At 54.7% G+C, this 21,437-nt stretch overlaps 1 protein-coding gene across 4 annotated transcripts in view; it reads left to right on the forward strand.

Moving 5' to 3' along the window:
• The window catches only part of MINDY4 (MINDY lysine 48 deubiquitinase 4), a 101,597-nt gene extending 81,161 nt beyond the window's left edge, over window positions 1-20,436 (forward strand). The window contains exons 14-18 of one of the 4 annotated variants that reach the window (XM_044246317.1): window positions 1,625-1,688; window positions 4,053-4,214; window positions 9,480-9,660; window positions 10,215-10,287; window positions 20,006-20,436. In XM_044246317.1, the coding sequence (XP_044102252.1) occupies window positions 1,625-1,688; window positions 4,053-4,214; window positions 9,480-9,660; window positions 10,215-10,287; window positions 20,006-20,054 (529 nt within the window). In that variant the 3' untranslated portion in view covers window positions 20,055-20,436. Of the gene's footprint in view, window positions 1-1,624; window positions 1,689-4,052; window positions 4,215-5,437; window positions 7,615-8,611; window positions 8,713-9,479; window positions 9,661-10,214; window positions 10,288-18,103; window positions 18,963-20,005 lie in introns of those variants that run through there. The other 3 variants (XM_044246316.1, XR_006384291.1, XM_044246318.1) reach the window with 3 other exon arrangements.
• Window positions 20,437-21,437: the final 1,001 nt, after the last annotated feature.

Consider the following 21,437-nt stretch of genomic DNA (forward strand, 5'->3'; position numbering starts at 1 on the left):
GGACCGCTTCTGAAAGCTTTGGGCTGGCTTGGGACCAGCGATGCTTATCAGTCCACCCAGGACTCCTTTGAGGTTATTTTCTTCTCTTCAGAAGATGCCCATATATGCGGCAAAAAGCGTTTCCATCAATTCTTCTGCCTGAGCTAGCGCCAGTCGAGCGCTGCCTTGGGCCATTTGACGCCCCAGCCGGCTCCTTCCCAGGCCCGCTGGGCTGTCTCTGGTGGGTGAGCCCCCTAGGCCCTCCCCAGGCCCCCCAGGCCCCCATGCTTCTCCACCAGGTCCCCGCAGTGCCAACGCGGCCCATTTTCCCATGTGGACCACAGACCGTCCCCATTTGTCCACGGTTATTAAAAACCACAAGAAAGCATTTCTCCAGCAAAGGTCACGGAGCTTGAGTTTCTTAACTTGTTTGGGAAGGATACGGGGACCAGGGTGTTTTAGGTTTGTGGACTTATGGCAGATCTTAGATTTAAAGCATAAAATTGAGACCAGGTTTCTCTTCTCTTCCACTAAAAGGGAAAACAAACATCGTGATTGCTGAGCCCTTTCCTCTGGGTTGTCTGTCTGTGGTCTCTTTGGGGTGGGGCCAGAGGGGGCAGGCCAGGCCGCTGGGCATGAACTGCAGCCTCCTGTCTCCCGCAGCCATGCCCTTGTGAGTCTTTCCCTGTCTGTAAAATATAGTAACCCTTATTCTGCCAGGGGCGGGACTGTGTTCCATGGATGCTGGCTCCTTTCCTGTTCACTTGTCCACGGTTCTGTGGCCGGCAAGAACACTTGGTCTCCCAAAGGATTTACATGGGGGTAGGGAAAAGGAGTTGTGTCCTGGTGGGGGACTTTCTAGATTGTCAGAGAGTGTTGAGGTTCATGGAGGGCTGGGCTTGCCTCCTTTTGCCAGGCTCCCCAACAACAGAGCCACACTGATGATGACTTCTGATCCCCAGCTCTGTACGGCCCTAGGAAATCAGCTCCTTCTGGTTTGAGGGATGTGTTTTGGCCAAGGAGCTTTTTACCTCATGCCTTCTGGGGGGCTCCCTTCTGAGGGTAGAGCCGTTGTGGTGACCTGGGGTCGGGAGAGCACCGACCTCCAAGACGGGCCGCGGGGTCCTCCATTGACTCCATAGGCCAAAAGCCCCGGGCCCTGGGCAAGTCAGTGCTGTTCCAAGCCTTGGTTTTCTCTCAATATCTGGGGAACCGTGTGTGTCCAGAGCCTGGTACATGGTCTGTGCCCAGGTGGCACGGCTATTATTATAGGACTCCCATCGCTCCCATTGAACAGACTTGCAGGCTGAGGCCTAGAGACGGACGGGGATGTCCCAGTGCCCATACTGGTAAGTGGCAGTTGGGCTGTGAATGCGGGATGCTGGACTGCAAACACAGGGGCCTGTCTGCTGTTTCAAGTGTCCGTCACCTCCCTGCGTGTCGGTAGTGGCCCCAGGGAGGCCAGAGTGAAGGTCACAGCCCAGAACAGAGTGAGCGTGGGCTAAGGAGCCCTGGGTTGGCCCACATCCAGAATTCTGGGCCTCAGCCTGGACCCCGAGAGGAGCCCCTGGTTCCCTAGTGAGGTTTGTCCGGAGGCCTGAGTCAGGCAAAGGTGTGCTGATACCACTTCTCTTCTGTCTTCTAGTGTCCGCCAGGACTTCGATGTCCCCACCAGCCACCTGATTGGAGCACACGGATACTGCACCCAGGTCGCAGTTGCCGAGGGTCACCGGGCATTGGGCGCTTCTTTTCCTTCCTCCCCTCTTCTTTCCTTGCCACCCTCCCCCCACACCAGCCCTCTCCCAGTGGTTTTCATGTGTCAGCCTCCATCATGGAGACCTAGAAAGGCCACTTAGTTCAGCTTCCGCTCCAGGGGTCTTGCTGTGCCCGATCTGTGTGCTTGGCACTGCAGGGGAGGGGGGATGCCAGGGATAGATGCTGCATCTATGCCAGGTGCATAGGATGCCAGGTGCTGCACAGCCCAGAGCCCCAGCCTGAGCCCTGGGGACAGACTGGGGGCTCTGGGCCAGCTGGGGCCATGAGGGCCATGAGGGCCATGGTATCCTTTGTATTTGCACAGGGCACCATCTTGCCAATGACCCTCCCTGAACTGTGTGGATCTTCTTCCCCTCCCCAAGCCTCAGTTCCCTTGTTTCTAGAATGAGGAGTTTAGGCTGGACCAATGCTTCTTAAACTTTGATGGGCGCATGAACCCCCCGAGAGTCCTGTTGAAAAGCAGGCTCAGATCCAGTGGGTCTGGCCTGGGGCCTGATGTTCTGAATTGCTCACAGGCTTCCGGGAGAAGGTGATGCTGCCGGTCCATGGATCACACATTGAGTAGCAAGGGGCTATGTGTCCACTAAGCTTTGCCACTGCATTGATTTTGAGTCTTGCAGCAGCAACAGCCTATTTCCCCTTTCTCCCCCATTTCAAGAGGGCTTCCTGTGCCAAGGAAGGTTTGAGACAGATGGGGAGCAGGAGCCTTCTCCCCTTGAAAACCAGATGGGAAAAATTGAACCTATCTGAAAGGGGCCGCGCCTTTCTTAGACGCCGCTGCCCCTGAGGTGCAGTATCTCAGAGCAGACATTTCCTCCAAATTCTTTCTCATTTCCTCTGCAAGGACACAATGGGGCCCCTTCGCTATCTCCCTCCAATGGGGTTCCCTCCGTGGTCATCACAGAGAGCCTCTTTTACTGTCACAAGGGCAGGGGTCTTGGTGTTGACGGAGGGCTTTATTCACCCGGGCATGTCTTTTATAATTCAGGGGAAAACACTTCTGTGAACTCTTCCCTCCAGAGCTGATGCTGGGAAAGGCCTCTCCTGGCCATTCCCATATACTGTGGGGCCGTTGCTGCCTGCTGGCCAGCCATGCACGCTGCTCTATCAGGGTGGGTCTAATGGGGCGTGCTGCCTGCCCAGGTGGGCTCACTTGGTTCCCTCCCCAGTGGCACAGTGGGCACTTAGCGGCCAAAATTCCTCTGGAATCTCTGCGGCCAGGTGGTCCACGGTGGGTTACAAATGCAGGGAGAGGGAAGGACACCAGGGAGGATGCTGGAAAATGTGGGTGGAAATCCCCTCCCTTCGGGGGGGCCCCGGGGCCCCCATTCCTCACAGGAGGGTGGACCCTTCAATACCCTGCTAAAGGAAGGGCCCTTCCCGCCATGTTGATGCAGGAGGCGCTGGCTAAAGGAGGCAGCCAGAGGAACAGGACTCCCCGTGTCACTGATCTCTGGGTTCTGGAGTCAGCAGGCTTGTCGGCCTGTGGCACAAGTTACAGGGCCCCTGGATACGTGACGCCACTTGGCCGACAAGGCGGGGACAGATCTAGAACCCAGCCTGGGGCTTCCTTGCCTCTGCCTGTCTGCCTCTGCAGGCCTCCTCTCTCCCTCCCCTGCTCAAAGACCCCACCATTGCCCATGACATCCAAATAAGCCCTAGAGCTGCCTTCTTGGTGTTCACACCATTGTCCGCTTCCTGGCGCTGATAATGGGCGCTGGTTGTGTAAGATGTTATCATTGGGGGAAGCTGGGTGAAGGGTGCACAGGAACTCTCTGTACTATTTTTACAAATTCTTTTGAGTCTATAATTATTTCATAATAAAAAAGTTTATGAAAAAAATGCCATCTTTCAAGACCCACCCCAATGTGGCTTCTCCACAGAGTGGCTCTGACTCAGCCATGGAGTCCCGTGCCTGCCTGGCCCAGAGGTCTCTGAGCTCGTATTTTTGTATTCCCAGTCACATCCTACATTGTGCCTCAGCCGCACAGGGACGCACCTGATCCCTGCCCTCGGCATGGAGCCCGAGGTCAGGAGCCATTCTTACCCTCCAGCAGTCTCCTGCTGCCACTTAGCCTTAGTGAGTGTGATCAAGGTCACACTGAGTTCCTTGAGTCGCTTGACTGGGAACCGCTGGCAGTTTTCCCTGATGGCTGGTGGGAACTCCAAATCCCAGCCCTCTTGTGATCTGGGGCTCTCTCCCTCCTTGCTTTCCTTCCTTTCCACCCTTTTTTTTTTTTTTTTTTTTTGTCCCCAATCTCCCTTGGACAAGCCTTTCCCCTTTCTTTCATCTACAGGAACTCGTCAATCTGCTCCTGACTGGGAAAGCCGTGTCCAATGTTTTCAACGACGTCGTGGAGCTGGATTCTGGGAACGGGAACATCACTCTGCTCAAGGGCATTGGTGCGCGCAGTGACGTTGGGTTCTTATCTCTCTTCGAGCACTACAACGTGTGCCAGGTACTGGGGCACAGGGCTCTGGAGACAAAGGGGCCTGGTTCCCTAGGACTGGAGAGAAGGAAGGCAGGGAAAGGGAAGCTCCACTCTGGTTTCCAGACCTGGTCAGAATTTGGTCCAGTCTCAATCACGGAGGGTTTGGGAAGAAATAGCACTTGGCTGCCATTGAGTTTTAGCATGAAATTCCCACCCAAAGCCAGCCGGTGCCATGTTCTGGGAAAGGTTGTTTCAAAGGGACTCCTAGGGATTTAGAGGGGAACTGTGGGTCAGAGCAGATGCAGTTGGGGTATGTGTGTGTGTTGCCCACTCTACTCCACTAATCCCATCTTAACTAGTTAGTCTACAACCACCCGAACTGCAAGTAAGGTCACATTCTAGGGGCTAGGATCTCCACGTATCTTTTTGGGGGGCCAGTTCCACCCTAACAGGCCACTCGATCTGTTTGCTAGTGTACTGCCCCCTCTCCTTCCTCTCTCCCTGCAGCCAGGGTCTTGGGAAGGGCTGGGCCCCTGGCAAAGTCAGGCAGGGTAAGGTGACAGCATGTCTCTGCAGGGCGGGTGGTTGTTCCTGTCTAGCCTACTGTTAGACCCTCTATGAGCCTCTGTCTTCATGTCTTCAGAGAAGACATTGTTCTCTAGCTGGTTTCATGGTGCCCTTCTGGCACGATCACGAGTTCAGGCTGCCGTCCCGTGGATAATGGGCCATGTGGTGCGGCCTCCACCCCAGGTCCTGCCCCTGAGGACAGGAAGCTGACTCCTGGGCTCCACAGACTTGGGGAGAACAGAATGGTAGTGGCTCCCTGATTTGCTGGTGTCAGGAGGGAGCCCAGGAATGCAGCTACGTGGGCCTGGAGAAGTACCAGGGCCCCTGAGCGCCCGACCCTGGGTGGGCTCTAGAAGCATTTGGCCTGAAATTCCATGGGCTGAGAGAGGTTACCTTGGCCAGGCTCATGGAATCCCTGGGCTTACCGTGAGCCCTGGTTTTACTCTTGTGTTGAGGGTGTGGGTAGAAAAGTAAACTATTTTCCTTTGGTCTGTGGAGGGTAGTTGATGGGAACATCAGTTGGGGGTCATCCTTCCCTTGGAATAAAATGCCGATTGAAGAAATTCAGGCCCTACAATGATCCAAATTCTTGAATCCACACAGGAACCTACCCCCTGCCCCCAACATAACACACACACTATTATACGGTTGGCTGAAGACTGAAGCTAGTATCTTTCTTGCAGCAAGAGGATGTTTGCTCCTATGCTTTGGCGCTGTGGGATCTCTGAGAAAGGATGAAGGACCTCAGGCCTTCTCTCCGCCCTAGAGCTCACTGAGGATGGGCCTTTGAAGGAAAAGGCAGAGGTCTGGCAGTAGAGACAAAGTCTGTCCTCCCCCTTACCTCCGCCTGCCATCTCCTCTGTCACTGAACTCCTCTGGGCCTACATGGTTGGCCATGTTGGCTGTGGAGGGAATCCAGGAAGCATTAGCACCCACACTCAGAGCTGGGCCCCCTCCATGGGGCAGCAGCAGTGTGGCCCCGGGGAAGGTCTGGCATTTAGGACAGCTCGTGGCATGGCACCCAAGATGGGACTGTTCCTATAAGGCTTAGGCTTTCTCTCACAGATGGCAGACGCGGGCCCACCTGTCATTCACCCTGTCCGGGGCTTCTCATGGCAGCCTCTGGCTGGGAGCCTGGTTCTAGGGCCCTCCCTGAGTATGTGGGGGCTGGGGGTGAGGGAGGTCCCATCTGTCAGTGAGCTTATTAGATGACCCGCACTCTGGACGTGTCTGGGGGGAAGAAGAGGAAGCTCTGGGCCAAGAAGTGCACCCTCTACTGAACTAGCCGGCCTCCAGCCCCAGCCTGGCTGTATGTTCTGGTCCTCCATGGGCTCGCCATGGTCTTGCTCATTAGAACTGCACCTCAATCTCACCACCCCAGAGCTCACTAATGAGCTTACCACCCCCTTCCAGTCCTTCACTGAAGCCACTGTGACCTCTAACATTAGAGTAGACTGATTCACATCATTCTTTTGTTTCACACCTGTCAGTGGTTTCCCCATCCTCTAAGGCCATTAGGGGCTGAATTATGTCCCCTCACAGATTCACATGTTGAAGTCCTTAGTATGAAGAACCTTAGAATGTGTCTGTATTTGGAAACAGGGTCTGTAAGAAGTGATTACGTTAAAATAAGGTCCTTAGGGTGACCCTTAATCCAGTTGAGTAGTGTCCTTGTAAGAAGAGGGAATTCGGAACCAGCAGGTTCAGAGGGAAGACCACAGACCACATGAGGAAACAGGGAGGAGACGGCTATCGGCAGCCAAGGAGAGAGGCCTCACGAGAAATCTGCCCACACCTTGATCTTGGACTTCCAGCCTCCAGGCCTGTGAGGAAACAAATTTCTGTTGTTTAAGCCACCTGGTCTGTGGAACTTTCTTCTGCTGGCCTCAGCTAACTAATGCAGGGACTAAGAGCCCAAACTTAGCATAGCCTACGAGGCCCGATGAGACCTGTTCCCTCCCTTCACATTTTGACTTAAATGTCACATCTTAAGGGAAGCCTGTCCCGACCTCATCAATCCATCTGAATAGGGACTGCTCTCATGGTCCCCTGCCACCTGGTCCCTCTCCAATACAGAATCTTACTGCTTTCTTTCACAGGCCTCCTCTTGGTTTCAAGTGTCATGGTTTATTGCTTTTGAGGTGCAAACTTTGTGTGCATTTGAACGTCTCTGGGATTTTGAGGCACTCTTGGAATCGCTGGCGGTGTCAGACTTTAACTGCCAGCTTGCTTTCTTCATGAAACAAACAATTATGGTGACTCTGATGGCATCTTAGATTCAGGGCAGGGCAATGCAAATGTGTCTGTATGATTATTTGATTACTATTCGCCTTCCCCATTAATCCAGGGAGCCCCCCCAAGGACAAGACTGGTCCTGTTTCCTTCCTTGCTGTACCCCCATCACTGAGCGTAATGTCTGGGACTGAAACACAAGTCATGTTGAAGGACAGTTACCCTTAGAGATGAAAGACGGCAACTCTGCTGGCAATCAAGTGTTCATTCTTTTTAAATTAGGGCTTCTAAGCTGGCAGTCTGCAGCGAGGTGTGGGGGCATTCCCTCGTCTCACCCCTGCAAAAGATTTGAGAATCCCCCTTTAAAACTGACTCCTACTGGTGCCCTCTGTTCCCCTGCCAAAAGAAAGCCTCAGACTGACCTGAAGGAAATGTGTCCCCACCCTCCTTCTTTGCCGCGGGCCTTTGGTTAGCTACCTCGGAACCCAGAGGAAGTGAATTTCATCTTTGGAAAATGTCACCCACTTGGAGGGGGCTCCTGAATGAGAAAACTCATTTATAAAATCTCTGGGCAGCTTTTCCCCCCCCCCCCATAATCTTTTGACCGTTTAATAAATGGCAGGCTGCCCTTTTGTCCCCTCTCCTGGAAAATTCAGGGTGGCTGATTATGCAGACGCCTGCCCTCTGGCAGGTTGCATGGCTCTTTTTCCTGCAGTGAATGAGGCCTGGGTCCCCGAGAAGGCTCCCTATTCGAGGTGAGGCCCTCACCAGAAAAGTTTGAGCCCGGAATGGGAGCCAAGTTTGCAGTGGGGTTTAGGCACGTCTGGCCACGTCCTCTGAGGTATCTATTTCCCCCACATCCAGCAAGGAGAGGGCTCTGGAGTCACGTTTTAATGTCACGAGGGGCTGGGGTGAGGGCCCTTACTGGCCAGGTGGGGGCGGGGCAGGGCAGGACGTTTGGAAAATGAGAAAACGGACACCTTGTAAAGATCGCCATCCTACCCCCTGGAGGAGGCCACTGTTTGTGGGCAAGTCTTTCCCTAGGGACCTAAGCACAGGTCCCCTGTCCGAGATACCCCAGTCCAGAGTCAGCTCTCAGGGGGGCTCCGGGGGGGCCCCAGGAAGACTGCTCGGCCACTCTCCTGTGACAGGCCGGAGAAAGTATGCCCTTCTCCCCACTGGAAAAATAATTCCCATTCTTTCCTTAATCCGCAGGCTGTGGCTGTAAATACCTGAGCATGCAAACATCTCCCTGGGGCTGGTGGGGATTAGGCCAAAATCAGCCTGGTCCATGGCACGCACAGGAGCTGAATAAACCAGAGCCCGGGGTTGGGAGAGGAGCAGCCCCAGGGAGTCACAGGTGACGGGGAGAGAGCTCAGAGATCCTGATGGGCAGAGCCAGCCAGACCTCTGCGCAGGACTTTGCAGAGGGCCCCCGCCGCTCCTCTGCCCTAAACACTCCCCTGCCCTAAAGCAGCAGCAATGAGGGTCCTGGGGCATGTTCCGTGCCATCTGCCTTCCCTGAACACCGCTCTGCGGGGAGCTTTTCCAGGGGGTCTCTGACCAGAAAGTCCCAGCTCCTTATCCTTCTCTTCCCCCCTGCTCTTTCCGGAATGCCCTGCTAGTCCCCGGATGGATGATTCTAGGCATTCCTTCCTGGCACCCCCACAACAGACTGCTCACCCCTGTCCCATCGCTCTGTGGCTCCAGGCCCCCTATCTTCAAGGTAAAGTCCTACCTAGTTCAAGTTCCACTTCATGCATGAGGACCCTCACTCGTCAAACATTTGCTCATGTTGGCTTCTAACCCCTGCCCTTGGTGCTAAGGGCACAGACTGGTGCTTGGGAGGCAGGCTGGCCTCCCTCTTGGTGAGGCTGTGATGTGCTGCAGGAGGGCAGGCGGGTACTGGGTACCTAGCACCTGTTACATAGTAGCCCCCACCCAGGAGCTAGAGGTGATTCATGCTCCCTGGTTGGCTAATTCGGGTGATGCAGAACCTGGAAGGGGAGGAGAGGTGTCCCAGCACTCTAGGTGGGGGACGGGGGTGCCCAGGCACGGGGGAAGCCGCGCTGGCGTGTTTGAGGACTGGTGAGAGGCTGGTGCAGCTGCTGGGTGTGGCTGTGGAAGAACCAGTGGGGAGGTCGTCATCTGGGAGGAGCGGCTGGCTGCAGAGGAGCTTTCCCAAGGCAGGCTGGGCAGCCCTATGAGCCAGCCAAGTATGGGAGAGGAAGCAGTGTGGGTGCCCGGGGTTTCAGGCCGGCATACCTCACAGCGTGACTGTGGGTGAGGGGAAGCCCCTGAGAGAGGCGGGCATGGCTCTGGGGGAACAAGCCGTGTCTGTGAGTAGCCCAGGGACTCCCAGTCTGGTTCAGAGTCCGGGATCCCCCTCTGGTCTCTCTGAGGTCAGCCCAACCCAGGTTAGCCGGAACGTGCTGGGGCCCTTTCTCTGGGGCTAGCACCGGCATCTCTGTCTGCGCTGAATCCCTCTTGCAGGTGGGCTGTTTCCTGAAGACGCCGAGGTTCCCCATCTGGGTGGTGTGCAGCGAGAGCCACTTCAGCGTCCTCTTCAGCCTGCAGCCAGAGCTCCTGCGGGACTGGAGGGCCGAGAGGCTCTTCGACCTGTACTATTACGATGGCCTGGCCAACCAGCAGGAGCAGATCCGGCTGACCGTTGGTGCGCCATCCCCACCGGCCCGCGTCCTCGGGGCGGGCAGAGAACAACACAGGCCCTCAGACCTGTGTCCACACTGGGGGATCAGAGAGTGTGTGTCGGTGTATCCTCCTACCGGAGGAGCCAGAGCAGGGCCTTAGAGAAGCTGGTAGCGTTAGAGGTGTACGGTGGAGTTGAGAACTCAGAGTAGGGAGCCCTGAATACCATGCTGAGAAGTTCGGATTTTCTTCTATGGGCAATGAGGAGCCATGGAAGGTTTTAGAGCAGGAGAAGGATGGGATCAGAGGAGTTTTAGAAAGAATGATGCTGGTGGCTGACCAGGACCAGGAGCGGGAGGGTGGGGTGGAGACCGGAGGTGGGAGGTGTGAGGAGAGAGCTGTGGTCCCGAGGAGAAGCCGTGGGACAGGAACAAGGGTGGGTCCGGTCAAGATGATTAGCAGAGCAGGTGCTAGAACAGTCAGGTCCCAGGAGCTGGGTTGTTGGTGCTGACCCACAAGTTCAGACCCCGGGCTAATGAGTGTGTGTGTTTGTGTGTGTCTCTCTCTCCCGGCCCCCAGACACCACCCAGACCATCCCTGAGGACAGAGACAATGACCTTGTCCCACCCATCGAGCTCTGCATCAGAACCAGGTGAGTCAGGTCTGTCTCTGGCTCTGGAGGCTCACCTGAGTGCCTGGGAGGTATGGTGGCTAGGGTGGTCGTACCCACCGGAAGGAGGGTGGGTTTCGGGATTGCCCCAACCAAGAGTTTGTGGTGAGGCAGGCCTTCCACAGAATGGAGAGGCGCAGGGCTTGGGGCTTGTTTGTACGTAGCCTTTCGTGGTCTCTGTGGCTCAAGTGGAGAAGTGTGTGGTCTGTGACGTGACTGTGTCTTCAGACAGCTTCTGGGGCTGCCCCTGTGGCAGGGGTGGGGGGAGTGAGTAGGTGTTTCTTGAGGTCCATCCTTGCTCATGGCGATCACTGGCACCTGCAGTGAGTGCTGTGAGGTCCGGTAAGGAGGGAGGACAGGTAGGATACAGGTGGAAGAGGGGATGGGAGGAGTTTGAGCAGGATGGGAAGGTGAGAGGGCCTAGCTCCTCTGCGGTCCCCAGGGGGTCGCTCTGAGATGGCTTCCTGTAGCAGCAGCACCCTCTGTGTCCAGGAGGAGCAGACCCACTCGTTCTGTTGGTGTGGGTCAGGCCCTCTGAACCCCGAGCAGAGGTGCCCTATAGCCTCAGACACACGGTGGGAGGTCCTTGACTCCCCTATTCCAGCTCAGGCTCAGGGTGAGTTGGGGCTCCCTTCACTCAGGATCCCACTGACTGGACCCCAGGGCTGGAAACAGTACTCTGGGGGGCTGTGGGGTCGGAGCTCTGGTCCCATTCCCGCACCCCCCACCCCCCCCACCCCCCAACACCGCCGCCTCAGGCAGGCCCTTCACGAAACCTTTGTGGAATGACTCTGGAGGCCTCAGATGCAGTGGGAGGAGCAAGTTGGGGAGGAAGGAGGTCTGCATTCCATTGCCCTCTGGGGAAGTGCTAGAACTTGCACGTGGTCCGTGTGGGTTCTAGAGTTTGAATCCTTTCCGCTCTTCGCCCGTGTGTCCCTCACACTGTCAGCTGTAAGACTGGTAAAATGGAGAGCCCGGCATGGGGCTGTTGTGAGAGCACCTGGTATCCCACCAGGTGCTCTGTAAACAGCTCTCACGGGTAGTGTCTTAGCGACCCCGGGCCGCAGTGTGACCTCAGACGGAACCTCATGTCCCCAACTGTGAAGTGATTAACTTGGGGTGCAGGACGTGGATAATGCTGGGGCTCCGACCACCTGCAACCCAGGGGTTTCGCTCGCAGCCTTGGGCTGCTGCCCAGCCAAAGGTTCATGAGCCCTTGACTGGAGCCTCGGTCACAGCGGAAACCTCAGGGAGGGAATGTGGGAGATGCTGGGACATCCTCATTAGACCCCATCTATTCGTCCATCTGTTCATCCGTCCTCCTGCCTGCCCACCGAGCCAGGGACAAAGCATTCTTGTGGGGTCATGTGCTGGCTTTTCTTTCGTCGGGCGGATTAAGGGCCCAAGCAGGTCGCTTTCCTTTCATGTACAAAGGGCCACTCATTCCAGGTGATGAGAGAAGGGCAACACTGGAAAGAGAAGGTGACACTGGCCTTGGCACCCTCCTCAGGACGGGGTGAGAGGCCGCAGGGCATCCTTCCTGCAGGTGGGCCTCCCAAGTGGGGCTGTGGACCACACCCTGGGCACAGGCTCCACCCACCTCCGCGACTCCAAAGGCCTTCAACTGTCTCTGTAGGGGATGTGGGGGACCACCACCTGGGACCTCTCCAACAGCCCCATCTGGAATCACTCCTCTTGTCCCAAGAATGGTTCCACTGCAGGACTCACCAGTACCTCCAGCTCAGGGGTTGGACATTCTGGGCTCAGCCCTAACTGTCCAGTGCTTAGCAGTGACTTGGGGCTCTGTTTTGTCCGGGAGCTCAGTCCAGGGTCATCTGAGCACGAGCATGGGCCGGGAGCATCTCTTCCTCTTCTGTCAGCTGCCCTCTTCTCCCAGGGCTCCTCCCATCCCAGTTGTTACTGTGTGCAGTGAAATGATGGGGGAAAATGGGGTCGCTGCCTACAGCCAAAGCCATCCCTTGGCCTGGGGCATATGGTCCATAGACTGAGTCTCTGCCCTGCCCTTTTCTGTCCCTGCTCACTATCAGTGTGTGGCTCTAGCCGTGCTTCCTAGTCCTTTGTCACAGATAGAAAATCACATTTGTGCAGCACACAGGGTTCAGAACAACTGGCCTAGCGGCTCTGTGGGCCCAGACTCCACCTACCCCCTGATGGATGTGGGGATCAGTACTCTGATATACCTGTCTCCATCTGTGGTTCAGCCATTGGGAAGAGTATGATCCTCAGGCTTCAGCAGGCATCCCTGAAGGATATGGTAGAGCACACATCAGTGAGTCCTACCCCCATGGGTTCTGGTTCAGTAGCTAGGTGGGGCCTGGGAATTGGCATATCTGGGGAGTTCCTGGGAATTGCTGGTGCTGCTGTCCCAGGACCACACTCAGAACTTCTGGTGCCAGGTGAGGGTAGCATCTACCCCTCTGTGGCCCTGTCTGGCTGTCTTGTAAGTTAGATGTCAGGTGAAGTGCTGAGCCTCAAGCATCTGGCCTCTTGTAATACTCTGGGCCAGGGGTCCTTCCTTGCTGGCCGTGGGGGCAACCCCCACCCCATCCCCCACCTTCCCCCAGGTAGGAGTATCCATCCTCTGCTAGGACTTTCCTAAAACCAGCTGTCTGTCTCTCTCATGACCTCTACGACCTGCCCCACCATGGTGGGCCCACCTGGGATGTTAATGTGGTGAGATTTTTCCCAGCATCATTCTCAGAAAAGCTAAGTGGGTGAGTGAATAGTGGGAATGCTGGTTCCCCCCCTCTCCCTCCAGTACCCATCAGATAACATACCACTGTAATGGGAAACAGCAGGCCCGGCCTCCTGGAATCCTGTTCCAAGGGGTTGGATTACAAAGGCTTTGCGTTTTGTTTTCATCCCAGATTCTCGAACAGCTCAAAGGGAGAAACTTGGGAAAGTGGCCTTCAAGGTCAGTGAAGACCCTGGGGAGAAAGGGCCCTTCCTCTTGGGGGATGAGCCCTGCTGCCCATAGGAGGTCCCCACCCTGACAAGAAGGGGGTACATGTGGCGTCATGGCCTGAACTCAGGCCACATCTCGGGTCATTACCGCAAGATGACCAGACCCCTGGGCCCATCACTTCAACCTCATGGAATCCCTGGGCTGGACTCCATGGAAGAAACAGCCAGATGAGGCTCTAGGTTCTTGCTCTGGGAGAGTTCACAATTGAATAGAAGTCAAGTTCATGATCCACTCTCTCCTAATCCAGGCAGAAATGTGCTGCCTACCCTTAAACCTAGCTCTCTTGCCTGCTAAGGACATCTGATGCTCACCCTGACCCAGCACGGAGCACACCACACCCCTGGCCATCTGGAAGCTTGCTGAGGTCCACGGAAAGGCCCTTAGACACTACCTGAGATGGCCCTTCCTTTCACATGTCAGGGTATGCGAAGCGGAGCTCTGTGCCCCAGGCCATACCTTGAGTCACAAACAGTGCAGGTCCTGAAGCTTAGGCTTGCATTGTCCCAGCCCAGGGGAAGGTCACTGAGCGGTCAGTATGATTTCCCGCCACCTGGCTTTGTTACCACAGTGACATTACACAAGACCGGACTGTTGGTTTTGCTTCTGGGGAAGAGCCCCCTAAGTCGAATGATCCCAGGTCCCATGCCATCTCTGCTCTCAAATGTGACCGGCGTCTGGACCTCAGGGAGTCTCCCATTACCTACCCTCATGTCAGGAATGTGGGGTCTGTCCACCACCCCCCTCACCACCACCCCCCTGCAATTCCCGCTGCTCTATGACCATCTCAGCAAAAACAAGACTCATTTATGGTGATTTCCAAACAAGACACACACAGTGACCTCTCGAGCTTCCAGCCTAGCCAGAGTGGGAGAGAATGAAGCAGTTGTCAGTGGTCCAGAGGAAAGAGGAAAGAACACATAACCAGGGCCTGGGGCTGGGCCACAGATGTTTCTGTTTGGAGGCTCAGACAAGAAATTAAAAATATAATTTCAGCTGGGAACAGTGCCTTCCAGGGGCTAGAGCCGAGTGCCCAGGTCCGTCAGCTGTACCCCCACCCACTGGGGGAGGGGGCTGCTATGCCAGTCTTCATGCCTCAGCTGACACACTTCTTGCCCAGGTACCCTGTCCACAATGTCTCTCACCCACCAAAAGAGGGTTTCCTGGGTGCTCCTGTGGCCCCAGCTGATCTCTTTTGATTCCCTGCCCCACAACCTGCACACACACTTGCCTGCTGTGTTCCTCGCCCTGGTTGGGTTCACAGAACACTCAACACCATGATGCAATACCTCTACTGGCTCTGTTGTCGTCACGTTGTATGACCTCCAGAAGGCTTGGTTCTGTTCCACACCTCAGTTTCCTCATCTGTTGATGAGGTAGAAGGATCCCTTCCTCGAGCTGTTGAGAGGTTGAAAAAAGAGAGGCAGAAGCATTCCCTTTCCTTTGGAGACCATGGGGGTGCACGTGCATGTGTGGGAGAAGGGATAATCAGGAGGAGGCATAGGGGAAGGGACAAGAGAGGACAAGGGCCATGAGCTGGGCTCTGTGACTGCCTGGGTCAAAGGCAAGAGAGACCGAAGTGTGAACGAAGATGCTTCCGCCCTGGGCCCCTGGGGCCCCAGAAGGAATAGCTGCTGGGCAGGGCTGTGTTCATTTAGTGGCACTTGGCCCTGAGTTGGCTTGGAGGGGACAGAGGCCAGTGATACCAGCTCTGTCCTTGAGGGGCTCACAGTCTCATGGGGGAGGGAGACTCCATGATAATATGGCACTGAGAGAGGAACCCCAGGCTGCTTGGGGGTCAGAACACACTTCTAGAAGGAAGAATCTTGGATCTGATCCTGAAGAATTGTGGGTGGGGATGAGGGATGGTTGTTCGGGTGGAGGGCACAGCACAGACCAAGGCCTGCAAGGGAGGGATAGCCTATGGCGTTCATTCCAGAATCTTCTGCTTCCCATGGCTAGAGTACAGGAAGTGGAACTTGCACAACAGGATACTTGCCTGGAAGCCCATAGTGAGCAAGAGTTCTGTGGTGTATTTCTACTGGTCAGCTCTGGTGAGACCTTTAAAACCTGGCCTGTGCCCTTCTCTTTGCTGATACCGGCTCTACTTGGCATCTGTCCCCAGGATACACTCGTGTCATCAATGCTGAAAGTCTGTGGAGCGGGCAATCCCTGCTCAGCTGTGGTTTATGGCCCTGGGGAGGGAAGGACCTCATTTGTGGCCCTGAGGTGGGCCCTCTTTGTGATGCTGAGCCTCCCTGAGTTCCAGGGACCACAGCGTCTTCTTGGAGCTCAACTCCTAAGCCAGTGGTCCTCAGCCACTGGGTTATCTTGTGCCCCAGGGACTATTTGGCAATGTTGGGAGACATCTTTTGGGTATCATGGCTGAGGGGAGGAGGGTGGAGGGGAGGAGGGTGCTAAAAATCCCACAATGCACAAGACAGCCCCAGAATAAAAATTAGCCCACAATGTCAGTGGTCTGAGGTCAAGAAAGCCTGCTGGAAACTCTTATGCTCAGCCTCCTGAACTAACCCTGGGAGAGTGAGCTTTCATTCTTCCCCCTGTGCTGTCTGCAGGTCCGTTTCATCCCTGCCCTCCCTCTGCCTGCCCCTAATTGCATACACAGAGCTCTGTTTACTGTCCTTGTAATTGGCCATGGACTTTCCTACCAGGAAACCATTCATCCTCACACAAGCACAGCCCCCCATGTCTCAGCTCTTGCCATTTTAAAAACATCTCTGCTTTGATTTCGTATCAACTGTAAACTACTTTTCTCTGCTGCTCCTAATACTTTCCCCCTCATTGGTACCTGTTAGCTGGGTGGTTTAGTTACCATGGTCTGCCTACTTGTGATCTCTCTCTGTCAAATAAATAAAATCAATCTTAAAAAAAAAAAATTAAAAAAAAAAAAAGCCTCGAAACTAAGCATTAACTCCCACCACCTAACTGTAAGATCCAGTGACTGTTGGAATGGCATAGATGTCTCTAGTAGTAGAGAGATGTGACTCACCCCTGCACTGAAGCCAAACCCCATGTTGCCAGGACCTGAGCTGTTTGCAAAGGGGAGCTCATAGAAGGAACTTCTCTCTGTCTGTCAGAGTGCGGAGGGTGAAGGCTGGGAGGGATGGGGAGGCATGAGAGAAGGGTTTGGGGACCAGGTTGAAGTTGGACCTTATGGTAACAAGAAATCTGACATACTTCTGACTTCCGCCCCACACCCCCACCCCTGCCCATTCTTACCATGACTGGGACAGGAAACCACTCTGGTCTGGGCAATAGTTTTCCCTTTGCAGTCTGAGACCCTGATGCCTGCCTGGAGCTAGGCAACGGGCAGAATGTCGCTCTCATCCATGTCTCCTTTCTGATGCTTTCCCGGGGGTCTGGATTCAGGATATAGCCCTAGTGTGTAAGACTTTGATAAGAAACTTACAGAGGCTGATACTCACCTATAAATCTTAATAGAACTATAAAAGATTTTAGTGACATGCTTCAAAACTGCAAAGATGAGGAACAGAGAAATAAAATTGAAAATCTCAAGTTGTATGGTAGAGTTGATGAAGCCCCAGGTCACATTGCCGCAGATTGCTGACGCGCTATTGACACACTTGGCACAGTAAGTCTGCCTAGTCCCTGGGAACCCGTGGTCAGCACCATGCCTTCCCAGCGGGCCTTAACCCCCAGATCCTGCTCAGCTGTGTGACTGAGCGCTGCATCTGTCTTCCCTACTGGCTGCACCTGTAGGGGCCACCCTGTGACATCATCAGGCCCCAGCACCAAACAGTGCAGGCAGTAGCTGGTTGATGACCGAGGCGTGGTCTGACTTCCAGCCACGTTGATGATCTCCAGATACAGTCACATTGCTTCTTCCTCAAGCAGTGACAGACACTTTGATGCCAGTGGAGACCCTCAAAGTGGCCCAGCCCCGGAGCACCTAATAGATCCCTCTAGATCTGCCCCAGGGTTGACCTGTAGCAGCTCAGGAAATAGTCGAAAGCAAGCGGACACCACAGAATCACTTAAGTACCCCCCCACCCCACCAGGGGAGCAATGGCGCCGACCATTTCCCGTCACGTGACATGACTGACAGTTAAGGGGTGGCAGGGTCGGTGGACAAGCACAGGAGGGCTATGTGTCTCATTACACGTTGTGTTTGGAGTGCGTCTTGCTAAGGTTGGTCTTCCAGCACTTAGTCCGGAGAAAACACTGAGGAATGTGTCCAAAATTTTTTGCACATCCAGACCCGCTTCTGAGCATCTGTGACCAGAAGGCTCTCCTGGGTCCGATGGCTCAGGTGTGAAGGGTATCTCCCAGGCTTTTACACAGGAAGGAAAGGGTTGGTTGTCAAAAAGTCCTACCACCCCATTTGGGTTGGCTCTCACGGTGTCACAAGGCATCATCCATAACACTGAAGAGCACACAGAGGTAGTTTGGAAGGACTAGTTTCCTAAAACAGTGTTAACAGTCTTGGCTTGGCAGGTTTTCTCTTAACATCTATCTGTTTCAGCCTTTTATGCTGAGGATTTTAACAGAAAGATGCAATTCAGCGTTAATATACAGACTGGATAAAAGTGTCTCACAATGCAGGGCAGGGCTGCATCTTGTGTCTGGACTGTGACAAACACTAAATTCTCACATTCCTTCTATCCTCACAGTGGGTGGGTGGAGGTCGGAGACGAGCGGGACAGTAATTTTTCCAAAACAGACGATAGGCCAAGTATCTCCCACACCAAACCCTTCCATGGGAGCAAGACACACAGAAATACCACTACGATTTTTTGTCTTCAAATGATGAGAAATCTTTTTGCTCCTTTGAAGAGGAAGAGGCTGGTCAAAGGTGTGCAAAAAATTCAACAGAAGAAAATACAGTCTTTACAGATGCCAGGAAGGTGCCTATAATCAAGAGGAAAGTAATTTGGTAAGAGCAGAGTGAGTATGAGTCCCATTGCCTCTGGAAGGCTGTCCCTCTCCGTTGAAAAGCTAGAGACATTGGTGCAGCCACTGAAGCAAGGCACGGTCGTGAAGAAAGACAAAGAGCAGAAGCCTGAGGAAGGAAGGAGAAAGAAGTTCAGAGGGAGTCTGCGTTCTTCATGAAGGTGGAGAAGGTTGGCTTTACAACCAACCACTGCTGAAACGTCATGGGACTTCTGAGTGATCGGTCAGGAGGTGCCCCAGTCTTCCTCTGGGAGACCCTGTTCACTCGCCTGTCGTGGCTCCCACCTCAGGCAGCTGGGACTCTCCAAAGCAGAAGCACAGTTAAAATGAGGAAAGCTTCCTTCCCTCCACCCTCTTCTGTTGGCCATTGATGTGTTGACTTCTTTCAGAAGAAAAATGTCTGGTTTTGAAAAAGTGTGCTCCCTCCGCTAGCCTCAACATTGCAAAGAGCGTTTCAGGAGCCTGGGTTCGAACCCTGCACCCTAGCACTGCTGTTGAGGTAGATGCCACATCTGCTTCCGAAGTTCCTGGATCTTAGGATGGATGTGTATCTCTTAGATACCCAGGATCAGGTCTTGCAGGAACATTCCATCCACTAGAAATGTGATCCTCATGGTCTGCTTTAGAAAACGAGTGTGCCGTGTATTCAAGTCATATGCTGGGGCGCGCCTGGATGGCTCGGTCGGTTAAGCATCTGACTCTTAATGTAGGCTCCAGTCATGATTTCAGGGTCATGAGATTCAGCCCTGTGCTGGGCTCCACACTGGACGTGGAGCCTGCTTAGGATTCTCTCTCTCTGTCTCTGCTTACCCTCCCCCCACGCACTCAAAAATACATAAGTGAATAAAAATTTTTAAAAAATTAAGTGTTGGGTCATTTTGTGGTTATCATCTCCACTAACTTTTATTTTGGAATTGGACTGGTATTAAAATTGTATCTAGGGCGCCTGGGTGGCTCAGTGGGTTAAGCCGCTGCCTTTGGCTCAGGTCATGATCTCGGGGTCCTGGGATCGAGTCCCGCATTGGGCTCTCTGCTCAGCAGGGAGCCTGCTTCCCTCTATCTCCCTCTCTGCCTGCCTCTCCATCTGCTTGTGATCTCTCTCTGTCAAATAAATAAATAAAATCTTTAAAAAAAATAAAAAAATAAAATTGTATCTAGCCCATTAAATGATATTGCTTCTTAAGACTTCATCAAGTAATTTAAAAAAATGCAAATCTGTGTTTTACTGAGCTGCTTCCAGCCCTTCACTGGCTTCTCGTGGCTCTCAGAGCAAAGCCCAGAATCCTTCCGAGGCTCCCAGGTCCTGGGTGGTGCCTCCTTGCCTGCTTCCTGCCCTGGGCCACACCTCTCTCCCACCTTCTCTAGGCTCCGGCACCTGGAACCCTCCAGGATTCTCCCTATCTGGATCTTCCCATGTGCTGTCAAGTCCACCATGAGGCACCCTGGGAGGTGGCTGTGTCCTCAGGCACGGATCAGCTCAGGGCCCTGCAGTGGTAGGCACAGAGCAGGCTCTCCATAAACACTTGTGGCAAGAGCGAAGGAATGAACAAATGGATGTCCTGCCCCTTCTATCTTCTCCTGGGCTCTCTGGGGTCCTAGGTATGTTTGTGTTTCATGGGGGCCTGGTATATAGGTTTGTGTGTGATGTGGAGAGGCGAAGTAGGGAGGCTAGAACCAGAAATCCTCAAAGCCCTTAAGACAGGACCTTCGGGTAAGTGAGGACAAGAGATGGTTCCTGTGTGGGCCTGGGCAGCTCTGACTCTTTACCTGCTACTCTGCTTGTAGGTGGAAGGGGGCAGCGGTGAACTGGAACGGCTCAGACCCCATCTTGTGACCCTTCCTGTGGGTAAGCCTTCGGCTCCACCACTCATCACTGGGGGTGACACCTGAGCCCCAGGCCTCAGGGTCAAGTCTCTCAGAAGAGTGTCACCCCACTCTGGGCCAGCAGTGCTGCAGAAGCATCCAGATCCATCCTGCTCCTTCCATGAAGGGCCCCCAGGACTGTGATGAGAGCCCAGAGTGCTGCTTACGGCTCCCTCCCAGCTGAGCCATGACTGCCAAGGATGGGACCGCCTCTGTGCTTTTTGCCTGCATCCCTCCCCTGCTCTCCACTGGGCCACCTGTCCCCTCGTCAAGCCTGTGATACAGTCAGCCCGGGCACCCTGAGCTCCTTATTTCTGGTGGTTGGCATTCTATAAAGCAGGAGTCAAACCCAAGCTGAGGAGGAAAGAGTCGTTTGTTCTGTTGTGGCAAAGGAAGCCTGAGGTTTGCAGGGTTCATGGCTGGGGTGGGAACAGGGATGGTCACCCAGGGCCCTAGAGACCTGTGGGTAAGAGGTCATCTAATGGGGGTCTCTGCAAACAGGCGATGCCTCTGGTCCAGTAGTGTCCCTGCTGGGGCTTCTGGTCTAGCCTGCCTTCTCTGTGTCGGCCCCAGGCCTAAGGCACCAGGCTTTGTATGCTGTGCTGCCTAGGGCAACACCAGCCCCCTGGGAGCCTGTCTCAGGGCAGACCTGGATACCTGTGAGGCCCCAGGAGGATGGTCATGTGGACCTGGCCAGGTGGATATAGGGAAGAACCTTCTAGGCAGGGACCTCTTGCCACAGAGGGCAATAAGATGAGAACGAGCCAAGGGACCAGGTATAGTCCCCTTGCGCACCCCCCCCACCCCAGTGTGGGTGGGCAGAGCCTGGGAAGGCCCTCATGTTCCAGAGCAAGAGGGGATAGGTATGACTGGGAAAAACAGTCACTCATAAAGGGAAATTTGCACAGTTGCAGCCTCCCTGGTTCCATGGGCTTGCATCCTACTGGTTTTCAATTGGAATGTAACATTAAGGACTGCTCTGTAATGGCTCCCAGCAGTGGTACTGAGCAAGGGCACCCAGAGGCAGGGCACTGGCCTTCAGGAGCCTCTGTCACCAGCCCAGCCACGTGAGGAGCCAGGAGCAGCATGAGACCGAGCGCGCAGGAGCGCGGTCCATTGCTGGCCCCTGCTCGGGCCGGGCCGGAGCTCTGAGCAGGCCCCGCAGAGGAGGGTGTTTGCACGGAAGGCCTGGGGAGTGAACTCCTCCCATGTCTGCCCTGGCCCAGGGAACGGCCAGGGAGAGCCCTAGATGCTGAATGGTGGCTGGTCCCCAGCCTCTGTGTCCCATCCCTCCCCTAACCCCCATCCCCCACCCACCCCCGTACTCGGGACCCCAGCAGCTCAGGGACTGTCT

The sequence above is a fragment of the Neovison vison genome, chromosome 4 (assembly GCF_020171115.1).
Source record: "Neovison vison isolate M4711 chromosome 4, ASM_NN_V1, whole genome shotgun sequence".
Classification (NCBI taxonomy): Eukaryota; Metazoa; Chordata; class Mammalia; order Carnivora; family Mustelidae; genus Neogale; species Neogale vison.